The following is a 20,871-nucleotide window of genomic DNA, read 5'->3' as shown; positions in this document are numbered from 1 at the left end:
TGACCCCTTTCAGTTCCTCTGTTACCACATTGATCCTTCCTCCAGGCCTTTATGTATCTGTATCTGTTCCCTCTTCTTGGAACAATCTTGAAACTTACTCTACTCCACCATCTCACCAGCAGTAAGAGTCATCCATTACCTAGCTATCCTCATTCTTTGTAGGTGTGGCACAAGAAGATTTGTGGATTAATGTCAGTGGAGCAAATAAATGAATGAGTTGGTTTCCATCTTGGCTGTGTGTGGGTTGTCTTAACTGAGGCAGACCTTTCGCTGGGAAGCCTTTTCTGACATCACTTCAAGATTAGGTACCCTGTATAGCATCCCTATCAGAGCATGCCCCACATCGCATGTAGAGACTCATCTACCTTGTCTGTGTCCTCATTTATGAAATTCAGGGAGCCTGTCTTCTTCACTGTTGAATTGCCACACAATTGACTCAGTGCCTGACACAGAGTAGCTTGCTCAGGAAATTTTTTTGTTATTGGTCAGGAAGAGATGCAGATGTTTTTTTCCGATTTAATTCTATTTTGTATTGTGCATAGGTAAAGTGTAAATCCTTACAAAGTAGAGATAACTGGTTAAGTGTTTTAAAGTTCTCAAAGGGCCTTCTTGCTAAAACAGCAACCGTTTAAATATGACCCACAGCTTGTGTGTATACAGTACCATTTTTAATTTTGTACGTGAATGTGGAAGAACAGAGAAATTGTTGAAAGGGAGAAAGATCATAGAAAGGTCTGCGGTTTCCTTGTGCGCCTTCTTCTCATGGTATCTAACTCTACCTGGTATATTAGTTTGGGTTCTCTTGGGAAACAGAACCAATAGGAGATCCCTGTAAATAGTATCAGGTTTTACAAAAATTGTCTCTTTGCAACTGTGGGGATGTACAAGTCCAAATTCTGTAGGGCAGGCTGCAAGCTGGGAACACTGATGAAGGTCCTCACTGGGTACCCCTGGAGACCCTGGCTGTCTGAAGTAGAGATGAGAATTCTCTCTCAATGCTCAAAGCACTTGTCCTTTTAAGGCCTTCAGCTGATTGGATGAGACATCACTCATTGCTGCTGGCAGTCTCCTCAATTGGTCATAGATGTAACCAGCCATCTACGCAATCAACTCACTGATGATTAAAGGCCATGAAATGTCTTTGTGTAGAGTTAGCCCAGTGCTTGCTTGACCAGAAACTGGGCACCAGTACCTGGCCTAGTTGACACATTAACATAACCATCATCCCTGGGATGTGAGTGTTAGCCCTAACTTGAGGGGATGATGGTCAGAGAACAGTGTACCCTGGCTCTGCAGCCAGAATTCCTGGAGGGCCATTGGTCTGTGCAGGGGCAAGATCAGAAAGAAAAGACTGATGAGGTCACTTGCTCTGTGGGCCTCAGACATTAGTAGAATCTGTTCAGGGTCTTCACACTTTAATGCTTTTTGGAATCTTCTGGGTGCTTAATAAAAATGCAAGGTTCCCTAGTGGGTGGGGCCCAGGAATTTGCATTTTAAGCAGGCAGCTGCAGGGATTCTGCTGCTGAGGGCTGACTGACCCTGACCTCTTTGTAGTACACTGTCTCAGAGGACTGGAAATTCTGGAGGAATATGGCAAATGGAACAGTTCTTGGAGAGAATCTGCCCTTCACCAGGGCCCTTAGACAAAGAGGAAAGTGCAGCTAGAGTCAGCTCCAGGAGCACGTTCAGGCAGGAAAAACACTTTGCATTATTCCCTGGTTAGTTAGTGTAGTCCAGGGAAACCAATCCCAGCCCAAGATTGAGGATAGAAAGATAAAAAGAAGAGTCGTGGTTGCCTTGACTGGACAGGAAGGTCCCCTGCTCTGCAGCATAATGAAATACACAAGATGTGACAATGAAAAGAGACAAAGATAGATGGAGAGCAATGGAGCACTGGTAGCAGTTAAGGACTGACTTAACATAAATGCAGAAGAATCCTGGGGTCCTTGCAGACTGTGCACTTCTAGAAATATCATGGCCAGCAGGAGAGTTGGCTCATCTCGGATGGTGCCAGGCTGGAGGCTTTCTCCTTGGTCATCTGTGGCTAGAAGACAGTACCGGTTTCTCAGGGAGGAGGCAGTCGGTGATCTAAAATGATACCAAAATGTGAAATATGCATATCCTTTGGATGCATTGTTTATTGAAAATACCCCAAATGTCTATCAGTAATGGGATTTATAATTTTACTGCATAGAAACTATAAAATTATCCACAGCCATTAAAAATGATGATGTGGGCTTGTAATTATTGACATGAAAATATGCCACAATGTATTTAGTGACAAAAGCAGGTTTCAGAATAGCAGGTCTTTTATGGCTTCCTTTAAGCAAGATTGTATATTCATATTTCTCTTTATTCAGTCAGTAATCATTGAATAATCTGTGAGTCAGATACTTTCCAGGGCCCGATGCTATAGCAACAAACTAGACTCGGAAGTATAGTTCTTAGAGCAAGTAGCCTGAGCATCACCTGGGAGCTTTTTGGAAATGCAGAATCCCAGGCTCCACCCCAGACCTACTGAAACAGAACCTGCTAATTTTGACAAGATCCCTAGGTGATCCATTTGTACACTGTAATTTTCAAGGCCCTGCTCAGGGAGCATGCTTACTCAAACTAGCACAGTGGCTTCCCAGGTGATGGCAATTTGGGCTAAGTTTTTCATTCACCTTTGTATGTTTCTCTAGGAGAGCTTAAGCCTCCTTCTTCTGGCTGTTTGGACTGGCTTGCACACACACTAGCAGGATCCTGAGTCAGGAGTGGAAGGCAGGGTGAGCAGGGGGTTGAAGTGAGCAGCAGGCTGATTTGGCCAACCACAGAGGTCAGGAAGAGAGACCTTGGATGCTTGCAGCTTCAGTTGGAGCTGTTGCTGCAGCTGGAGATGCAGCAGGTCTGATTTGCTGAGTTCATAGTTGCTCTGGCTGAACAGAGAAGCTTCTGACATTACAGTTTCTGGCCAACTCTTTGTGTAATTGCTACTCGGGGAGATTCTGGGGCAGCAGCCGTAGACAGGAATCCCGCCCTGTGGCAGCCGTCACCCTCCAGGACTGGTGGGCAGCCCCAAGCTCTTCCTGAGTGGATTCGGAGTCACAAGCACGAGGTCTGCAGAGACTCTTTCTATCCAAGACTTGGAAAGTTCTGGTCATGCGGAGGAGTGGCTTTCAGTTTCCTGATTCCTTTCTTGGGTTTTCTCTTGAATCTGATACTTAATGTGGGGTTTGGTGGGTGTGGCCCTCTGGTAACCTTGCCTAAAGCTCAGTATAGGTGAAAGGGGCAGCACTGGGGGGCAAGAGACCTGGATTCTAGACCAATTTGGCTGTCACTGCCTACGTGACTTTGGGTGAGCCCATTTGCCTCATTGGGGCTCAGTTTTCTCATCTGTAAAATATGAGAACTAGTTATTGAACAAATCTTGTGGATTACCTGCCATGCTGCAGATGGTATGCTGGGCATAGAAAGTCAGGGTCCTGTCTTGAGGGTGTCACAACCTGGTGACACGGGGATGGGGATGACTCCTGGCCCCCCTCTGGTTCTGACATGGCCCCCAAGTATTGGCCCCGTGACTGTCTCTGACCCACCTCATGGTTACCTCCCGTCCCTGGTGAAGTGAGAAAAATGACCACATAGTGAATGTAGGTGTGCGGTTTCCACTTGTCTTTTCTGAGTAAAAGTTCTGAGAGTCTGTCCTTCTGATATTTTGGATGTTAAAGCAACCTTTCTTGTAGGGGTGACGGTAAGTAAAGATGATTGCAGATTTGTTTGTCCTTTTCGTTAAAAACAAAAAAAAGTTGGCAACCGTGTCAGTCCTTCCTCCACTCCGACTTTTTAAAATTTATTTTACTGGTCTGTGACATCCAGACCTCTGATGGCTAGGCTCTAAGTTGGGGAGGATTCAGCTCAGGAAATAACCCTAACCTGGGGAGTCGTGGCTGCTGTCTTGTGGCTAGTGAAAGCTGCTGCTCGAAAAGCTCCTGGAGCAAGTCCTTGAAAAGTGGTGAATTAGAGCATTCAGTGGGATGGAGTCACCCCATCAGCCTTGTCAGGGCGATTTTAAAGGCACACAGTCTGTCTTGTGCTTTCTGCCAGGGGTTGCTGCGCTCCATGCTGAAATCTCCACTTCAGGGATATGGGGGGGGGAGGCCACGGCAGGCAATCTGGCTTTGTTCAGGTCCCCCCGAGAAGCTGGAAGCAGCCAACAGCCGCTGACAGCAGCTGGCTTCTCTCCGTCGGTCGCCTGTGATCTGCAACGACGGTCGCCTTAGCAGGCCTCCGATGGTGCAAATGTAAATCACAACCGGACAAGCTCCCTCTGACATAAACACTGGCTGAGCTTCTCCAACAAGGCGGGAAGTCTCATTAATAATTCCTGAAGCAGGTGCTGTGGCCCGACCAAGAGAGCTGCTTAATTGAATGGTAGCTAATCCGTTTATAAGCATTCCTATTCTCACTTTCTTTTCTTTTTCTTTATCCTATAAAGAAAGGCTAGTCCTTTGGATTAAACTGGGCCTTAGAGAAATCTAAGAAGGCAGTAGAGCAGACAAGTTAAGGACAAGCTTTGGGCCTTGACTCTTCCTAGCTGTGTCGTTACTTCAGTTTCCTAGCAGTAAAATGGGTTCTGGTGAGGGCCGAATGCAATGACATCTGTAAGGCACAGGGTACACTATTTGGGCCATTACCGAGCATTCAGTAAATGGGAGCTACTGTTGTCCAGTCCCACCCCTTCATTTTATTGGTTCATTGGTATGTCCTGCAAATACTTGGTGAGCACCTGTTGTAGGCATTGGGTGGTGCAGCTCCTTCAAAAGTGGTGACTTTAATATTCAAATGTGTGTTCATTGGGATAGGGGACACCGGTCAAACGGCCCAGAGCAAAGTCTGTGGCGTCAGCCACGAAGAAAGAGCAAAGCAGGGTAAGGCTAGAGCAGGTGAGGGTGGGAGTGGGGCTTCTATTGTAGACATTACAGTGGTCAGAGAGACCTAAAGGCAGGAGTGAGCCATGCTGCTCTCTGGGAGAAAGAGATTCCAGGCAGAGGGCACAGGCGAGCACAGGCGACCTCAGAGGTCCTGAGGTGGGCTCCAGGAGAACACGGAGATTGCCGTAGAAATTGGAGAGGTGTCCAGAAGCTAGTTGATGGCACTTAACGGGACTTCAGATTTTATTCTCAGCTGATGGGAAGGCCGTGAAGTTTTTTTGTTTTTTTTTAAAAAGATTTATTTATTTATTTAATTCCGCCCCCCCCCCCCCGTTGTCTGTTCCCTGTGTCTAGTCTTTTTTTTTTTTATTTTTTTTTATTTTTTTATTGACTTTGTAATAATATTACATTAAAAATATATATGTGAGGTCCCATTCAACCCCACCCCCCACTCCCCCCTCCCCCCCCCAACAACACTCGTTCCCATCATCATGACACATCCATTGGATTTGGTAAGTACATCTTTGGGCACCTCTGCACCTCATAGACAATGGTTCACATCATGGCCCATACTCTCCTCCATTCCATCCAGTGGGCCCTGTGAGGATTTACAATGTCCGGTGATTACCTCTGAAGCACCATCCAGGGCAGCTCCATGTCCCAAAGACGCCTCCACCTCTCATCTCTTCCTGCCTTTCCCCATACCCATCGTCCACCATGTCCACTTTTCCCAATCCAATGCCACCTCTTCTATGTGGACATTGGATTGGTTGTGTCCATTGCACCTCTATGTCAAGAGGAGGCTCAGATTCCACATGGATGCTGGATGCAATCCTCCCATTTTCAGTTGTAATCACTCTAGGCTCCATGGTGTGGTGGTTGTCCTTCTTCAACTCCATCTTAGCTGAGTGTGGTAAGTCCAATAGATCAGATTGTAGGTGCTGGAGTCTGTTGAGGCTCAGGACCTGGCTATCACATTGTCAGTCCAGAGATTCAAATCCCCTAAATATATCTTAAACCCCAACATTAACTGCACCTCCAGCACATTAGCATGAAAGTCTTGTGAAGGGAGATCCCATCTGAGTCCAGATTCATCACACATAAACACCATTTCCAAAGAGGGGCCATCTGCCCTGGTAGTTAACCCCATCGGCCATGACCATAACTCCCATGGGTCTCTTTAGCCCTCAAAGGAACCAATATCTGGGGGTTGTATCTGCTTTATCTGTCTCTCTGACTCTGCTCAGTTGTGCATGAGGGCAATCCTTCTGCCAGCCTCCAGACTCTTTTTTAGAAACTCGTAGCCATATAAACTCATTTCTCCTTTTCATTTCCCCCTTACTTTAGGTCAAACAGCATTTTAAAGTCATGGTATTTTATGTAGACGTGGATATTCTGCTGATCCGCATTGAACCTTCCGTATAAGGTCATTTTCCAGTTGCATCATCAGTTGGTAGTTGATAGTGGTCCCTCGGTGCCAGGGAGGCTCATCCCCGGGTGTCATGTCCCACGCTGGGGGGAAGGCATTGCATTTACATGCTGAGTTTGGCTTCGAGACTGGCCACATTTGAGTAACATGAAGGCTGACAGGAGGAAATTCCCAGGCACAATGTTGCTCTAGGCCTTGTTCTTATTTTAGGTTTATCAGCTCACAAGCATAGTCATTAGCATCAGGGGCTCACTGTTGAACCCTCACTCCCTCCCGGTCCCCGCTACTGTACCTGGGAGACTGTTGCTGCTCCCCTAGGGACCACTACAGAGCACCACTAAGGCCGTGAAGTTTTGAGTGGAGCGACACACTAAAGTTTACAAGGAAACTCTCAGCATAGATGGTAAAGCTTATAGGAAAGCCTTTCTTCCCTGAACCCAAAAGGGTGACCAGAGCAAGGCTGGCTGATTCTGGGCTGCATGTTCGAGTTGGTAGAGGAGCAGGAAGGCAGGACAGGCTCAGCCCTGGAAAATGGAACTCCTCTTTTCTTTAACTGTTGATTTCCCCAGCGGGGGCCCAAAGCTCATCTTGTAATGGTTTATAACAGAGCAGGTAGCTCCAAAATGCTCTGGGAGCAAAATGTTTATTTGTTTTAAAGCTTGGCAGCTGTTGAGTGTTTTGATGAAACAATTCTATAATCACCTGCTCTTTGGTGAAAAATGTTCATTTCTTTCTACTTGGGAATCCCCTCTCTAGGATTCTGATCTAAGAAAATGATTTTGACATGCAGACAAAGCTTTATGCCCAAAGACGTTCATCCAGTGTAACTTATAATTGTGAAAAATTGGTTGCCATCAAGTGTCCAGCATTGGGAAAATGGTAAAAATAATCTTGATACACCAATGTGGTGAAATATTTTGCAGCCATAACAAACTTTTGAAAATATTTTTGTTGTTAATAAGTGAAAAAAATCAGGATACAAAATTATACATACTCTCCTCAGAGAATTATGCTGAATGAAAAAACCATTTTCAAAAGATTACCTATGATATGATTCTATTTATGTAACAATCCTGAAGTGACAGAATTACAGAAATGGAAAGCAGATGAGTAGTTGCCTGTGATTAAGGAGGGGGTGGGAGTACAGGGACATGGGTGTGGCTATAAAAGGGCCACAGGAGGGATCCTCATGGTGATGGAAATGTTGTGTCTTAACTGGGTTAATGTCAGTATCCTGGTTGTGATATTGTACTGTAGTTTTGCAAAATGTTATTTACCCTTGGGGTAAATGTAAAGCAGGCATGGGATCTCTTTGTATTATTTCTTATAACTGGTGAACCTACAATGATCTCCAAAGAAATATTTTTAAAAACTGCTAAGGACAAAAACATGATATGCATTCTGATATCAACTGTGTAAATAAGATACATAGAAGAATGTTAATTTGGTGACTTTAGGGTAGAGAAATTATAAGTGACCTTTTTCTTCTCTATTCTATCTCTATATTCATTGTAGCTTTCCATTTTGAAGTAATTTCAGACTTACAGAAAAGTTGCAGAAACAGTACAAAACTTTCCACGAATGTCCTTTTTCTGTTCTAGGCTCCCACGTTACATGTCGTCTTCTTAGTCAGTTCCAATCTGTGACAATTCCTCTGTCTTTCCTTGTCTTTCATGACCTTGCCATATTTAAGGGGTACTGGTTGATTGTTTCATAGGCTGTCCCTCAGTTTGAATTTGATGTTTTCTCATGGTTAGCGTTGAGGTTATGCATTTTTGGCAGGAATATCATAGAAGTGATTAGTGTATCCTTCTCAGGTCCTCATATCAGGGGGATGACGATGTTGACCATGACGACTTGGTGAAGGTGGTATCTGCCAAGTTTCTCTAGTGTAAAGTCACTCTTTTTTTCCTTTGCAATTAACAAATATATTGGGGGAGATACTTTGAGGCTATGCAAATATCTTGTTCCTCCTCACGCTTTTGCCCTCTAATTTCAGAATCCATCAGTCAATTTTGCCTGTAACAGTTATTACTTTGTTGTTTGCTTAATGGTGATTTTCTGTTTCCTTCATCCCTTCAACATTATTAATTGGAGTTCTTCTATAAAGGAGAAGCTTTTTCTTTTCCCCCATTAATTAAATTATTCATCAATTTCTGGCTTTGGAATGGACTCATAAATGTTTATTTTATTTTCTGGGTTATAAAAGTATTAAACAATATTATTATTTGTTTTGTTGCTCCGATTGTTCCATCTTTGGTCATTGGGAGCTTCTTTAGGTGTTCTTTTGGCACTCTCATTTTATTTTGAGCACTTCTGTACTTAATGGTAACTCAAGACACTCCAGGTTCATTTTGTATTTTCCTCCTGGTATTACTCACTTCTCCAAGGAGCCCTGGTTCCCCTTGTTGAAGAATGATATTTAGAAATTAAGATTTGGGTGCTCATTACTCTTGAGATTTATTGCTTATGGCTCTTCTCAGCAGGCAGAGCTAGGAAATATATGTGGATACACTAATCCATGCGTATGTACAACTATTTAATTTTTAATATCTCTATCTCTCTCTCTCTCTATCTTATCTATCTATCTGTGTGTGTATAAGTTAACCTTGAGCTCAATTCCAGTCTAAAACCTCAGGGATCGTTTCAGCTTTCCCACTTTCCTTATTTGTAATTTCTTTCTCTGACAGTGAGAAACCAGGCTCTTACTGTCTATAATGTATTTACTTACTTGTCCAACCCTAGTACACACGTAAAGTAGTTTCAGAATTGCTAATCCATGCCCCTGTGAGAAACAAATCTAACTAGAGGACAGTTTTTGTGTGCAATTCTTTTTTTTTTTTCTTTAGCATTATATAATCCAGTCAAAATAGTGTTTTCCAAGGTTATTTAGGTTAGTTCTTTTCTCCCCCATTGCCTTCAGTTGATGGTGTTATTCATTTTTAATGCAGTTAGTTGCATTTGTTTTGTTTGATTCCATTTTGAGTACCCCCCTCATGTAGATGATTTTAATTGTTTAATTTTTTATATATGTAACAGTGCTATGGCTCTAAGAGTTAGAACTATATGAATAGATACAGTCAGAGAAATGCTTGCTCTCCTCTTCCCTACTTCCTCGATCTCATTTCCCCAGTCTTTCCCCCTCTTTCCCACCCACTCCTTGTAGGTAACCAATTCTGTATCCTTCCTATATTTCTTTTGCACAAATGAGCTGATGCATATTTCTTCTTCTTCTCTTCCATGAAGGGTAACATACCATAGGTACTCTTCTACACTGTGCTTTTTTCATTTAACAGTATTTGCAGGAAATCTGTCAGTTCACAGAGATCTTCCATTATGAAAAATGTTTAATTTTGGTAATCAGAAAAAACAATTAGCAACCCAAAGATCAATTTTAAAACTCTATAAATCTAGTGATGGTGATGATGATGATAAATAGCATAAGTATTGTCATTAGTTGAACATCAACTGTATGCCATGCTCTGTACCAAACCTTTTATGTAGTTTAACTCACTGAATCCTCACGAGTCCCATGAAGTGGACATTACCTCCAATATACTGTGAAAACTAAGGTTCTGCAATATTTAGAAACTTCCTGGAGGTCATAAAAAGGAGAGGCTGGATTTGAATCCAGGACTCTCTCTCCCATGAGTTTGGACTTTGTGAAGTGTGCATCAGCACCATAATAAAAGTTCCAGGTTGAAACAAAGCCTTCGGGTTTTAAAACCTGGGCACGACCCAGGCCTTAGAGCCCTGTTGATTGTGAATCGGCTGCTGCCAAAGTTGTCAAGTTACAAATGGCAGGAACATGAAGGTAATTTACTGTCTATTTGTCACAAAGTAATGGCCCTTTCTTCTTAGAGGATCGTGGGTCCTGCCTCTGAGACAGGAGACGAGAGGGATGCTAGGTGAGGCCTGCTACCTGGGATGCCACAATAGATTCAGTCTTACACCTCGTAATTTCAAGCCAGAGCAGCCAACACCAGTAATGGCAAAGTACATTACCCCACAGGGCTGTTTGGTTAGCAGGACACTAAATCAAGCTGGTGTTACAGGAATTTCTGTTAAAATTGTTTGTACAGCAGGAGCGGAAGAAGAATTTCTTCGGAGCAGGCATCACCTTTTCTTGAGAGAAGTGACAGCCCTTGCAGGGAGGCATGCAGTTGAGTTGGCTGAGATCCTGGTTTCAGGAGTCTGAATGCCTGCAGGGCTCCGTATCCCAGCCCCAGATTTTTCTAGCTGGGAGAATTTGGGCACGTCATTTCACCTCTTGAAGCATATCTTTGAAGTGGGGATATCTGTGTCAGGGTCCCTGGGACCATCTCCCAGGTTTGGTAATTCTCTAGGAGGATTCACAGATCATGGCATAAAGTCATACTCAGGGCTAGGACGTATTACAGCAGAAAAATATGAAGCAAAATCAGGACAGGTAAAAGAGCATGGGGTGAAGTCTGGAGGAAACCAGGCACAGAATTCTCAGAGTCCTCTCCTTATGGAGCCTCACAGGATGTGCTTACTTGCCCCAGCAACCTGTTGGGAAAACACTTGTGAAATGTTGTCCATCAGGGTGGCCCATTAGAGATTCCATGCCCAGGGTTTTTATTGGGAACTGGTCACATAGACACCCTCTGCCCAGCACATACCAAAATTCAGGCGTTTAGCATAAAGCCACATTGTACAAACAGTTGAGGCTCAGTGAGCCTCTCTTATTAGGGAATGGAAACCTCTCAAAATCTAAGATCCCAGATGCTAGCCAAGGGCCAGGCTTGCAAGCAACCTTTCCAAAAACAGCCTCAGGCTAGCTCTGTTAAAACTTTTCTGTATACCATCCTGTAGTGTTGCTACGTAGATTAAATGATATAATCCTGGTAAAGAACTTGGCACACTACCTGGTACAGTAAGCATTCAAGACCTGTAGACCATTACTTTGATGGGGAATGACTTTTGTTTGGCTCCTCTAAAGAAGCAAGCCCCAGCCATCTTCTCTCTACCCACCCACTCACCTGTGCCTTCCTTTGTTGGGCCCATTTTGATCCAGCGCCTGCCGTGGCACAGGGATTGTGTTTGGCCTTTTGGGAATTTTTGAAGCAGGAGGATTGGTCCTTCCCCTTCTAGAGGATGATGCACACAGGCTTCTGATCTGCCTGGATATTTGGGAGTGGAGGGGGTTGGTGGTAAGAAACCTTTGGGGGCTTCAAGGTAAATCTAAAGGGAATTTTTGCACCCTGCGACTTAGCGGGGTGGGTATGCACTGGGCTGAAAGCTTAATCTCCTGATGTCTGCTGTTGGTCTTGTTTTTCTTCCTACAGCCAAGGCTAAGTCCAAATGCGGCCCGACGTTCTTCCCCTGCGCCAGCGGCATCCACTGCATCATTGGCCGCTTCCGGTGTAACGGGTTTGAGGACTGCCCCGATGGCAGCGATGAAGAGAACTGCAGTAAGTGCCGAGGCCCCGGTGCTGCCCTGCCTTGGTCATTCCAGTCAGCTGAGTGTCCATGTCGGCAGCTGTCCTCTTTGTTTCCTACACCCGTGGGCTCAGGCATCCTCTGTTATTGCCACTTCTTTCTTATGGAAACATGTACGTGCTCAGCCACCATGTATTAGGTGATCTACTAAGTGCACTGGGCCCGGGACATACTTTATTTGCATTTTTCACTTTAGCCCTGCAAATACAGGTATTATTATCCCCAATTAATGGGTGGTGATGTGCAGAGAGGTAAATGAATTACCCCAGGGTTTTACAGCTCCTAAGTAGCAGGCCAATTCTGGGCTCATTTAAATGTTCACCTGATTGACTTTCTTACCCCAAACATTGTGTTTATGTGCTTTTTTTTTCAATTTTTAATTTTTAAATTTTTTTATTAAATTGTCTTTTTTTAAAAAGATACATGGATCACAAAAAATTGTTACATTAAAAAATATAAGAGGTTCCCACATACCCCACACTCCACACCCCCGCTCCTCCCATATCATCAATCTCTTTCATCATTGTGGCACATTCATTGCTTTGGTGAATACATTTTGGAGCACTTCTGCACCACATGGATTATAATTTACATTGTAGTTTACACTCAGTGGGTTATGGCAGGATATATAATGTCCAGGATCTGTCCCTGCAATATCATTTAGGGCAACTCCTTTCCTTTTTAATTTGTACTCTTTTTAAAAATGTTTGTATATTAATAATACATATACTGTAAGGATATATTCTTCAAAAAAGTCCTAACAGTATAGATAAAGCTTCAGTCCTCCCTGACTGTGACCCCCTATTCTATCTGCTCTATAATATTCTAGATTAAGGACGTGCACACACCTGCACCTTTAAATTCACTGTACCCCGCACTGCCTCTTAGCACTCATGGAGTTGAGCTTCACTATTCCCTGGCCTGGGTATGTACAGTCTCTTCCTATCCAGCATCTCTGTACCCAAAATGGTCTTGCACACAGCAGCCTCAATGACCTTCAAGCGTCACCTCCCTGCCTTTAAAACTGTTCCAGCTCTCCCAGCAAGTTGCTTTGTCCCTGCCACTCATCACTCTGGTCACGGTTTCCTCTTCTTTCCTCTCTCCCTAAATATTTAGACTACTTGAGCCTATGTAACATAGTCAGCTCTGAACAAATGGACTCGTTTATTTTCTGTGCTTATTGTAAAGAACTTGCAAACTACAGAAATGTATAAAGAGGAAAACAAAACTGCTCACAATCCTAAAAGATAAAATGAAGCACTTAATGTTTAGGTGATTTTTGTGTCAGTCTTTTCTCTCTGTATATAGACTTTCTCTAACTGAGATGTCCTCTTTATTGTGACCATTTTCTCATGTTACTAATATTTTTTTCTAGAACATGAGTTTTAATGATTTCAGTGATTGTTTTGATCTGTTGATTTCCCTTGCCCTCTCCATTCTTAGTCCCTAGATAGGGACTCCTGTGTAATTTATGCCCTCCCTTGAAACGGGTATTGCTGTACCTTCCCAGTAGGGATGCAGGGAGTTTATAACTCTCCCACATGCATTCTTCTGTGGCCTTATTTCATCTTCTCATTCTCAGGTGGCAGAAATGTGGCCTAGCCACCTGATTGTTGTTCATAGAGCAGCTGACTCCCACCTACCAGAATAGGGCATGACTGAGAGAAAGGACTCTGGGTCAGAGAGTCTGGCTCGGATGTATTGAGCCCACCCCTAATTAAGCATGTTGGGCAAGCAGCATGATCTTGTCTGTAAAATGGGGGTGCTAACTGCTTGCTAGGGTTGTTGTGAGGATTAGATGAGATAATAATAGTAAAATGCATAATATAATGGCTGGCATAGAGTCATTGATTTAAAAAAAATAGTAGCTTAAAACATTTACTAGGATTTTACCTTTGCTTTGGATGTCAGAGGACATGCTTCTTTTAATTTCATTTAGTCCTTTAATAAATGTGTCTCGTCATCCTACTGCCTGTGACAACTTTAAACTCTAAATGAGGAAATTTTACATGGTCATACATACTTTCTAATGAGTAATCCAGTGGCAATAAAAAAGCAAGTGCGATGTGTTTTAGTAGATACATTCTAAATTATTATATCATCCTATGTACTCCCTGCCATAATTAAATATGATTTAAATATTTATATTTTGGTCTTTAATTGCCTAAAATTATATCAATTCTAAATTTATATCAGTGGGCATTAAGCCAACATTTTCCTCTGCCTTGTCTATTGTTTAAAAATAGTGGTTCTAGGGGGAGGATGGGAAGGAATGCAGAGTTTCTCCTTGAAGTGATGAAATAGTTGGGGTAATGGATATTGGTGATGGTAGGTTATGAACCTAATTAGTACACCCGAACTGTACTCCTGAAAGTGGTTGAAATGGAAAATATTAAGGTGTATATATATTTCTTAAATTGAAAATTAAAGAAAGAAAAGAATCACTAGGGCACCTTTTAAATGTATCAATTCCCACACCCCTCGCCCAGATCATGTGGGTTTGGGGATACAGGGCTTTGGTGCACATGTCCCCCACATTCTTGATCTTGTTATTTTGAACAATAGGGCGAAGGTCTGTCCTTGTTCCACTACTGACGTGTATCTTCAGTGGGGCAGGCTTTTCTTCTCTTTTTTTAAATCCCACAGACCTCAAAATGGTCTTTCAAGGACTACAACAGCACCAAGAATATCATTGTTAAGTCAATGTTTCTACCTTAGGAGAAGAATGAGATATTCATTGTCCATTTTAGCTCCCTCACTTATAATGCTTGATTTCTGTGGTCATGGGCCTTTAATTCGAGGTGGGACTAAGTCATCTCAGAACCAAGTAAGATGGGCCATGGGTCTCATGGGATGGCGAGCAAGGGGGTGGGTGACTTCAGGTGGGGGCAGGGAAGGGCCCAGGGAGCGGGCAGGAGAGGGGAAGGCTTTCTCGGAGGGCTGACTGGGATCAGAAAACAGTCAAATAAATTTAGTCTGCTTTCCATTAGAAGGAAATTAAAGAAGGAATAAAAGAATTGATTTTTTAAAATAGTGGTTTTAATTCTACTTGGAAAACTGGTAAATAAACAGAAAGAGTCTGGCATTTATCCTTTCTTTCCTATATGAATTGTACTTCAGAGTAATCAAATGGCTGACTTGGGAAAGTTCTTTCTTTATAGAATACAAGCTAGTAGAAGAAAGATAAAGTTAGAATATCACTGTTTTGTAAAATCGAATGAAGAAATGGATCTCAGTAAGTATCATCAATGGCTGTTAAGACCATTAGGTAGAAAATTGATGGGGTGCTTTATAATGGACGAATCAGGCTGACAACTTCTGAAACCAACAGTCAATCTTTTTAGCAGTTATGAATGGCTGGAGAAGGATAGAGAGATTGAGAGGTGACTACTAAAGGATAGAGTTTTTGTTTTTTTGTTTTGTTTTTTCTTTTCTTTTCTTCTTTTTGAGCAATGAAAATGCTGTAACATTGATTGAAGTAATGAATGTACAACTCTGTGATTATACCAAATGCCATTGATTGTATACTTTAGAATGGATTGAATGGTTTATGAGTACCTTTCAATAAAATTGATTAAAAAAAACAACCATCTTTTCACAGTTGAGTTAGAATCAATATAGTACCACTTGAAGTGGAGTGTGGAAGACTTACCACTCTATAGGTCTCTTTCTGTTACAGCTATGTATGTATTACACTTACATGCATTAAAACCCCACAAGGGCAGTGTTACCATTTTTGCATTAAACTTTCAAGTGTATTTTAAGCTCCAGAGGAAAAGACTTGCCTATTATGTTTATGCAGACATTTGCCATTTCTGTTGCCTGTTTTCCTTCATTCCTGGCACCCCATGTCTCTTTCTGGTATCATTTCCCTTCCGTCTGAAGAACTTCCTTTGGTGATTCTTTTAGAGAAGGTCTGTGGCAACGGATTTCCTTAGCTTACCTTCATCTGAGAATGTCTTTATTTCATCTTCCTGAAGGATATTTTTTCTGGATAAAAAATTCTGGGTTGGTAGTTCTTTTCTTTCAGCACTTTAAAAATGCTGTGCCATTTCCTTCTGGTTTCTTTGAAACCAATGAAAAATCCAGTCATTTAAATCATCATTTCTTTATAGGTAATACATCATCTTTCTATAGAAGGTTTTTGTTTGTTTGGTATTTTTTTGTTTTGCAATTTTTTTAAAAATTAAGAACATTTTTTTTTAGTTATCTTTAGTTTTAGTTCCAGCAAGTAGATTATGGTGTGGCCAGTGTGGTTATTTTGACTATCCTGTTTAGGGTTCTCTGAGCATCTTGAATATAGGTTTTTGTCTCTCTTGCTATACTTGGGTCATTTTTCTGCCATTATTTTGAAATGTTTTTTAAGTTCTTGGACTCTGGTGACAATAACAATAAACCTTTTGTTAATGTCCTACAGGCCCTGGACTCTTGTTTTTTTATCGGTCTTTTTCTTTTTATTGTTCAGATTGGATAATTTCTATTGATCTTTTTTGAAGTTCACTTCCTCTTTCCTCTGTCATCTTCAGTCTGCTTTTTTTTCTTCCTTAGAGAACTTGTAGGTTTACAGAAAAATCATGCACAAATTACAGAGTTCCCAATTTGCATGTGTTACAATTCATGACAGGACTTTTCTATAATTGGACTATTATCTATAGTCCAGCATTTACATTAGGGTTCGCTGTTTTGTTGTACAGTCCTATGTTTTTGTTTTACTTTTTAAAATTTTTATTCTAGTAGCATAGATACAACTGCAAGCCAATCCAGGGAGGTTCTTTTTTTATTCTTTACTCTTTTTTTCAGTTCTAAGATTTCCTTTTGGTTCCTTTTTATATCTTCAGTTTCTTTGATGATATTTTCTATTTTTCCATTCGTTTCAAGAGTGTTTGTGATTGCTTGTTGTGGTATCTGTAGAGCAGCTGCTTTAAAGCCCTTCTCAGATCATTTCAACATCTGGGTCATCTTGGTGTTGGTGTCTTTTAGTTGTCTTTTTCTATGCAAGTTGAGTTTTTCCTGGTTCTTCATATGGCAAGTAATTTTGGATTATATTCTGAACATTTTGGATATTAAGTGTGAGACTCTGTGTCTTATTTAATCCTATGTAGAATGCTTGTATTTTTGTTTTAGCAGGACCATGACCTTGTTGGTTCACGTCACAAGGTCCTACAACTCTTCTGTGAACTGTGGTCCCTATAGTTTTCAAAGTCTTTGCAGTGCTATTTGGATCTGTCTGTGTATGGACCTCCCAGTGTCAGTCCGGAATCTGGCTAGTGGTCTGTGAGTTCGGTTCTCAGAGTCTTTGGTAAGCTGGTTAGGATCAGTTCCATGCATGCGCACCTTGGGGATCAGCCTAGAAGTTCATGAACAACTTTATGGAATTACTTTCTCGAACTTTTCCCTCTTTGTGATCTCCCTAGTGTTTCCCACTTTTGGGGATCTCAGAGAGGGAAATAAAGGTAAACTCAGTTTGGTGATAGTTTGAATTTTGGTTCCCTTCTCCAATTGACCTGCTATAATTTACTTTTCAGAATCCAAAAACAGCTGCTGCATGCATTCTGTCCAGGTTTAATATCTGTGTTCAGTAAGAGAGACAGGGTGAGGTGTGCTTACCACAACCAACCTAGAATCTAAAAACTCCACAGTCCAGTCTTAGTATCATAAAAAGAGAGACAACTAGGCCTTATTTATTTTCTGATGTGATGCAACAGGAACACACATCAATTTCCAACAAAAACTTCCAACATGAATCTGACTGAGCCTCAAGATTTAACCATCGGTGTTCAGGAAATTCAGGGACAGAGGAACATGTTAAATGATCCCATGGAAATGCAAACTGCTAGATCTGGAATGTGGGAAATTCTTCAGGACCCAGTTTCATTTACAAATTCCAGGTAAAAATAGAGGAAGGGAGAACCTGTGGATTGAAAGAAACTAAGAGACAAATCAACCAAATGCAATCTGTGGACCTTGTTTGAATCCTGATTCAAACAGACCAATTGTTTAAAAAAATTATATAATTGGGACAAGTTGAATTGCATGTAGATATTTGATGATACTAAGACATTATTTTTAGATCATTTTTATTGATACATATTAATAAAGCATACCATTCATCCAAGGTGTGCAATCAATGGTATTTGCTATAATCACATAATTGTGCATTCATCACTTTAGTCATTATTAGAGCATTTTCATAATTTCAATAATAATAATTATAAACCAAAAAACAAGCAAACAAGAAAATTCCTCTTCTCTCAATCTCTCTGTGCTTCCCCCACTGTACTTTTAGCTGCTGTTTCTGGCTATTCTATCCAAAGTGTATAATCGATGGCTTTTAGTATAATCACAGTGTTGTACATTCATCTTAAAACTTTTAGAACAATTTCATTACTCCAAAAAGAAAGACTCCAAACCCCTTAGCATTCCTTCCTCAGACCTACATAACAACTAATCTCCTTTTATCTTTTTGAATTGATTTATGTTTACATTTTATATAAATGGAATCATTCAATATGTGGTACTCTGTATCTGATCTCCTTCACTTAGTATAATGTTTTGTTTTTTTTGCCTGATATTAACATTGTATAGTATTAACTTACATATGTTCATCTTCAAGGTAAAATGGTCTTATATATGCTATTCTACCCATATTCATATTTCACGTAATATGTTTATATCTCACATAATATATTTAGTTCATAACAGCACAATCTTATAGTATTTTTCCTTTTGTGTCGGGCTTGCATCACTCAACATAATGTCTTCCAGGTTCATCCATGTGTCATATGTTTCATGACTTCATTTCTTCTTACTGCCGCATAATATTCCATCCTGTGTATACTCCACAATTTGTTTATCCATTCATCAGTTGATAGACACCTGAGTTGTTTCCAACTTTTGGCTATCGTGAATAATGCTACTATGAACATCCATGTGCAGATATCTACTTGTGTCACTGCTGTCAGTTCTTCTGGTTTTATACTTAGCAATGCTGTTGCCGGGTCCCACGGCAAGTCTATATTCAACTTCATTAGGACCTGCCAAACAGTCCTTCACAGTGGCTATACCATTCTACATTCCCGCAACAGTGAATAAGTGTTCCTATCTCTCCACATCCTCTCCAACACTTAACATTTTCCGACTTTTTAACAGAGACCAGTCTAATGGGTGTGAAATGCAATCTCATTGTAGTTTTGATTTGGCATTCCCTAATTGCTAGTGATGTTGAACATTTTTCCATGTGTTTCTTTGCCTTTTGTATTTCTTCTCTGGACAGTTGTCTTTTCAAGTCTTTTGCCCATTTTTAAAATGCATACTTTGTCTTTATTGTTGAGTTTTATGATCTCCTTATGTATCATGGATGTTAAACCCTTATCAGATATGTGATTGCCAAATATTTTCTCCCATTGCGTTGGCTGCCTTTTCACCCTTTTGACAAAACCCTTTAAGGTACAAAAGTGTTGAATTTTGAGGAGGTCCTGTTTATCTATTTTTTTCTTTTTTTGCTCCTGCTTTGGGTGTAAGGTTTAGCAAACTACTGCCTACCACAGGATTTAGATGTTTTCCTACATTTTCTTCAAGGAGTTTTATGGTTATTGTTTTTATACTTAAGTCCTTGATCCATTTTGAGTTAACTTTTGTATAAGGTGTGAGAGAGGGGTCCTCTTTATTTCTTTTGGATATGGATATCCAATTCTCCCAGCACCATTTGTTGAATAGACTCCCAGCTGGGTGGACTTAACAGTTTTGTCAAAAATCACTTGACTGTAGATGTGAGGGTCAATTTTTGAGTTCTTGATTCAGTTCCGTTGGTCAATTTGTCTGTCCTTATGCCAGTACCATGCTGTTTTACCACTGTAGTTAAGTAATATGCTTTTTTTGTTGTTGTTTTTTAAATGTTATGTTAAAAAAATATGAGGTCCCCATATACCACCACCCCCCCCAAGTAATATGCCTTTAAGTCAGGAAGTGAGAGTCCTCCAACTTCATTCTTCTTTTTTAAGACATTTTTTTGCTGTTCGGGGTCCCTTATATCCTTCCAAATAAATTTGATTATTGGCTTTTTCATTTCAACAAAAAAGGCTGGTGGGAATTTTATTGGGATTGCATTGAATCTGTAAATTAGTTTTGGTAGAAGTGACGTCTTAGTGATATTTAGCTAAGACATTATTTTTAATTTTAATATGTCATTATGGTATTGTTAGTTAATTTTTAAAATCATTATCTTTTAGAAATATATATCAAAAGGTGTAGAGATGCAACTACATTATGTCTGGGATGTGTTTTAAGCCAATCCAACCAGGGAAGGAGGTAGAGGATGGAGGTATAGTTGAACCAGAACTGTCAGTAAATAGTGTGTACCTGGGGTTCATTATACCAGTCTCTATTTCTGTGTATGTTTGAAAATTTCCTTAATAATAAATTAAAATTAATCAATTAATTAAAGCAATGGTTCTGTTGAGTGTTGGCTTAATTTTAACAAATAACTGGAGAATTCTATTTTAAAAGAACTTTGGGCTACAAAAGTGTGTTTTCCCAATTTTTTGCATTCATATTGCACTTAGGAGGAAGGATAAATGAGAACTGGTTTCTCTTTTTAGAATATCACCATGCTTAGCATCTTCATTTCCTAGGGCTGCTGTAATAAATTGCCACAAACTGGGTGGCTTAAAACCATAGAAATGTGTCCTCTCCGTTGTTGAGGATAGAAGTCCAAAATCAAGGTGTCGTCAGTGCTACCCTCCTTTTGAAGGCTCTAGGGAAGAATCCTTCCCTGCTTCTTTCAGCTTCTGTATTCCTTGGCTTGCAGAAACCTAACTGCAACCTCTACCTCTGCCTTCACTTGGCCATCTTCTCTCTGTGTCTCTTTTTTTTTTTTAAAGATTTATTTTTTATTTATTTTTCTTCCCTTCCCCGTCCCCCTGCCCCCTCCCCCCACAGTTGTCGGCTCTCTCTGTCCACTCATTGTGTGTTCTTCTGTGTCCACCTGTATTCTTGTCCATGGCACCGGTAATCTGTGTCTCTTTTTGTTGTGTCAGCTCTCCGTGTGTGCAGCGCCACCCTGGGCAGGCT

The 20,871-nt window shown here is 41.0% G+C and overlaps 1 protein-coding gene across 13 annotated transcripts in view; it reads left to right on the top strand.

Annotated features, from left to right (window-relative positions):
* The window catches only part of LDLRAD3 (low density lipoprotein receptor class A domain containing 3), a 262,626-nt gene that overhangs the window by 115,305 nt on the left and 126,450 nt on the right, over positions 1 to 20,871 (top strand). For all 13 annotated transcript variants that reach the window (XR_011649916.1, XR_009187590.2, XR_009187589.2 and 10 more), the window contains one exon: positions 11,649 to 11,774. Coding sequence is in view for 10 of the 13 variants with exons in the window: in XM_071218097.1 (XP_071074198.1) it covers positions 11,649 to 11,774 (126 nt within the window). In the remaining 3 variants the exon portion in view is untranslated. The remainder of the gene's footprint in view (positions 1 to 11,648; positions 11,775 to 20,871) is intronic.

Source organism: Dasypus novemcinctus, chromosome 10 (assembly GCF_030445035.2).
Source record: "Dasypus novemcinctus isolate mDasNov1 chromosome 10, mDasNov1.1.hap2, whole genome shotgun sequence".
NCBI lineage: Eukaryota > Metazoa > Chordata > Mammalia > Cingulata > Dasypodidae > Dasypus > Dasypus novemcinctus.
This window is presented reverse-complemented; position numbering and strand designations above follow the sequence as displayed.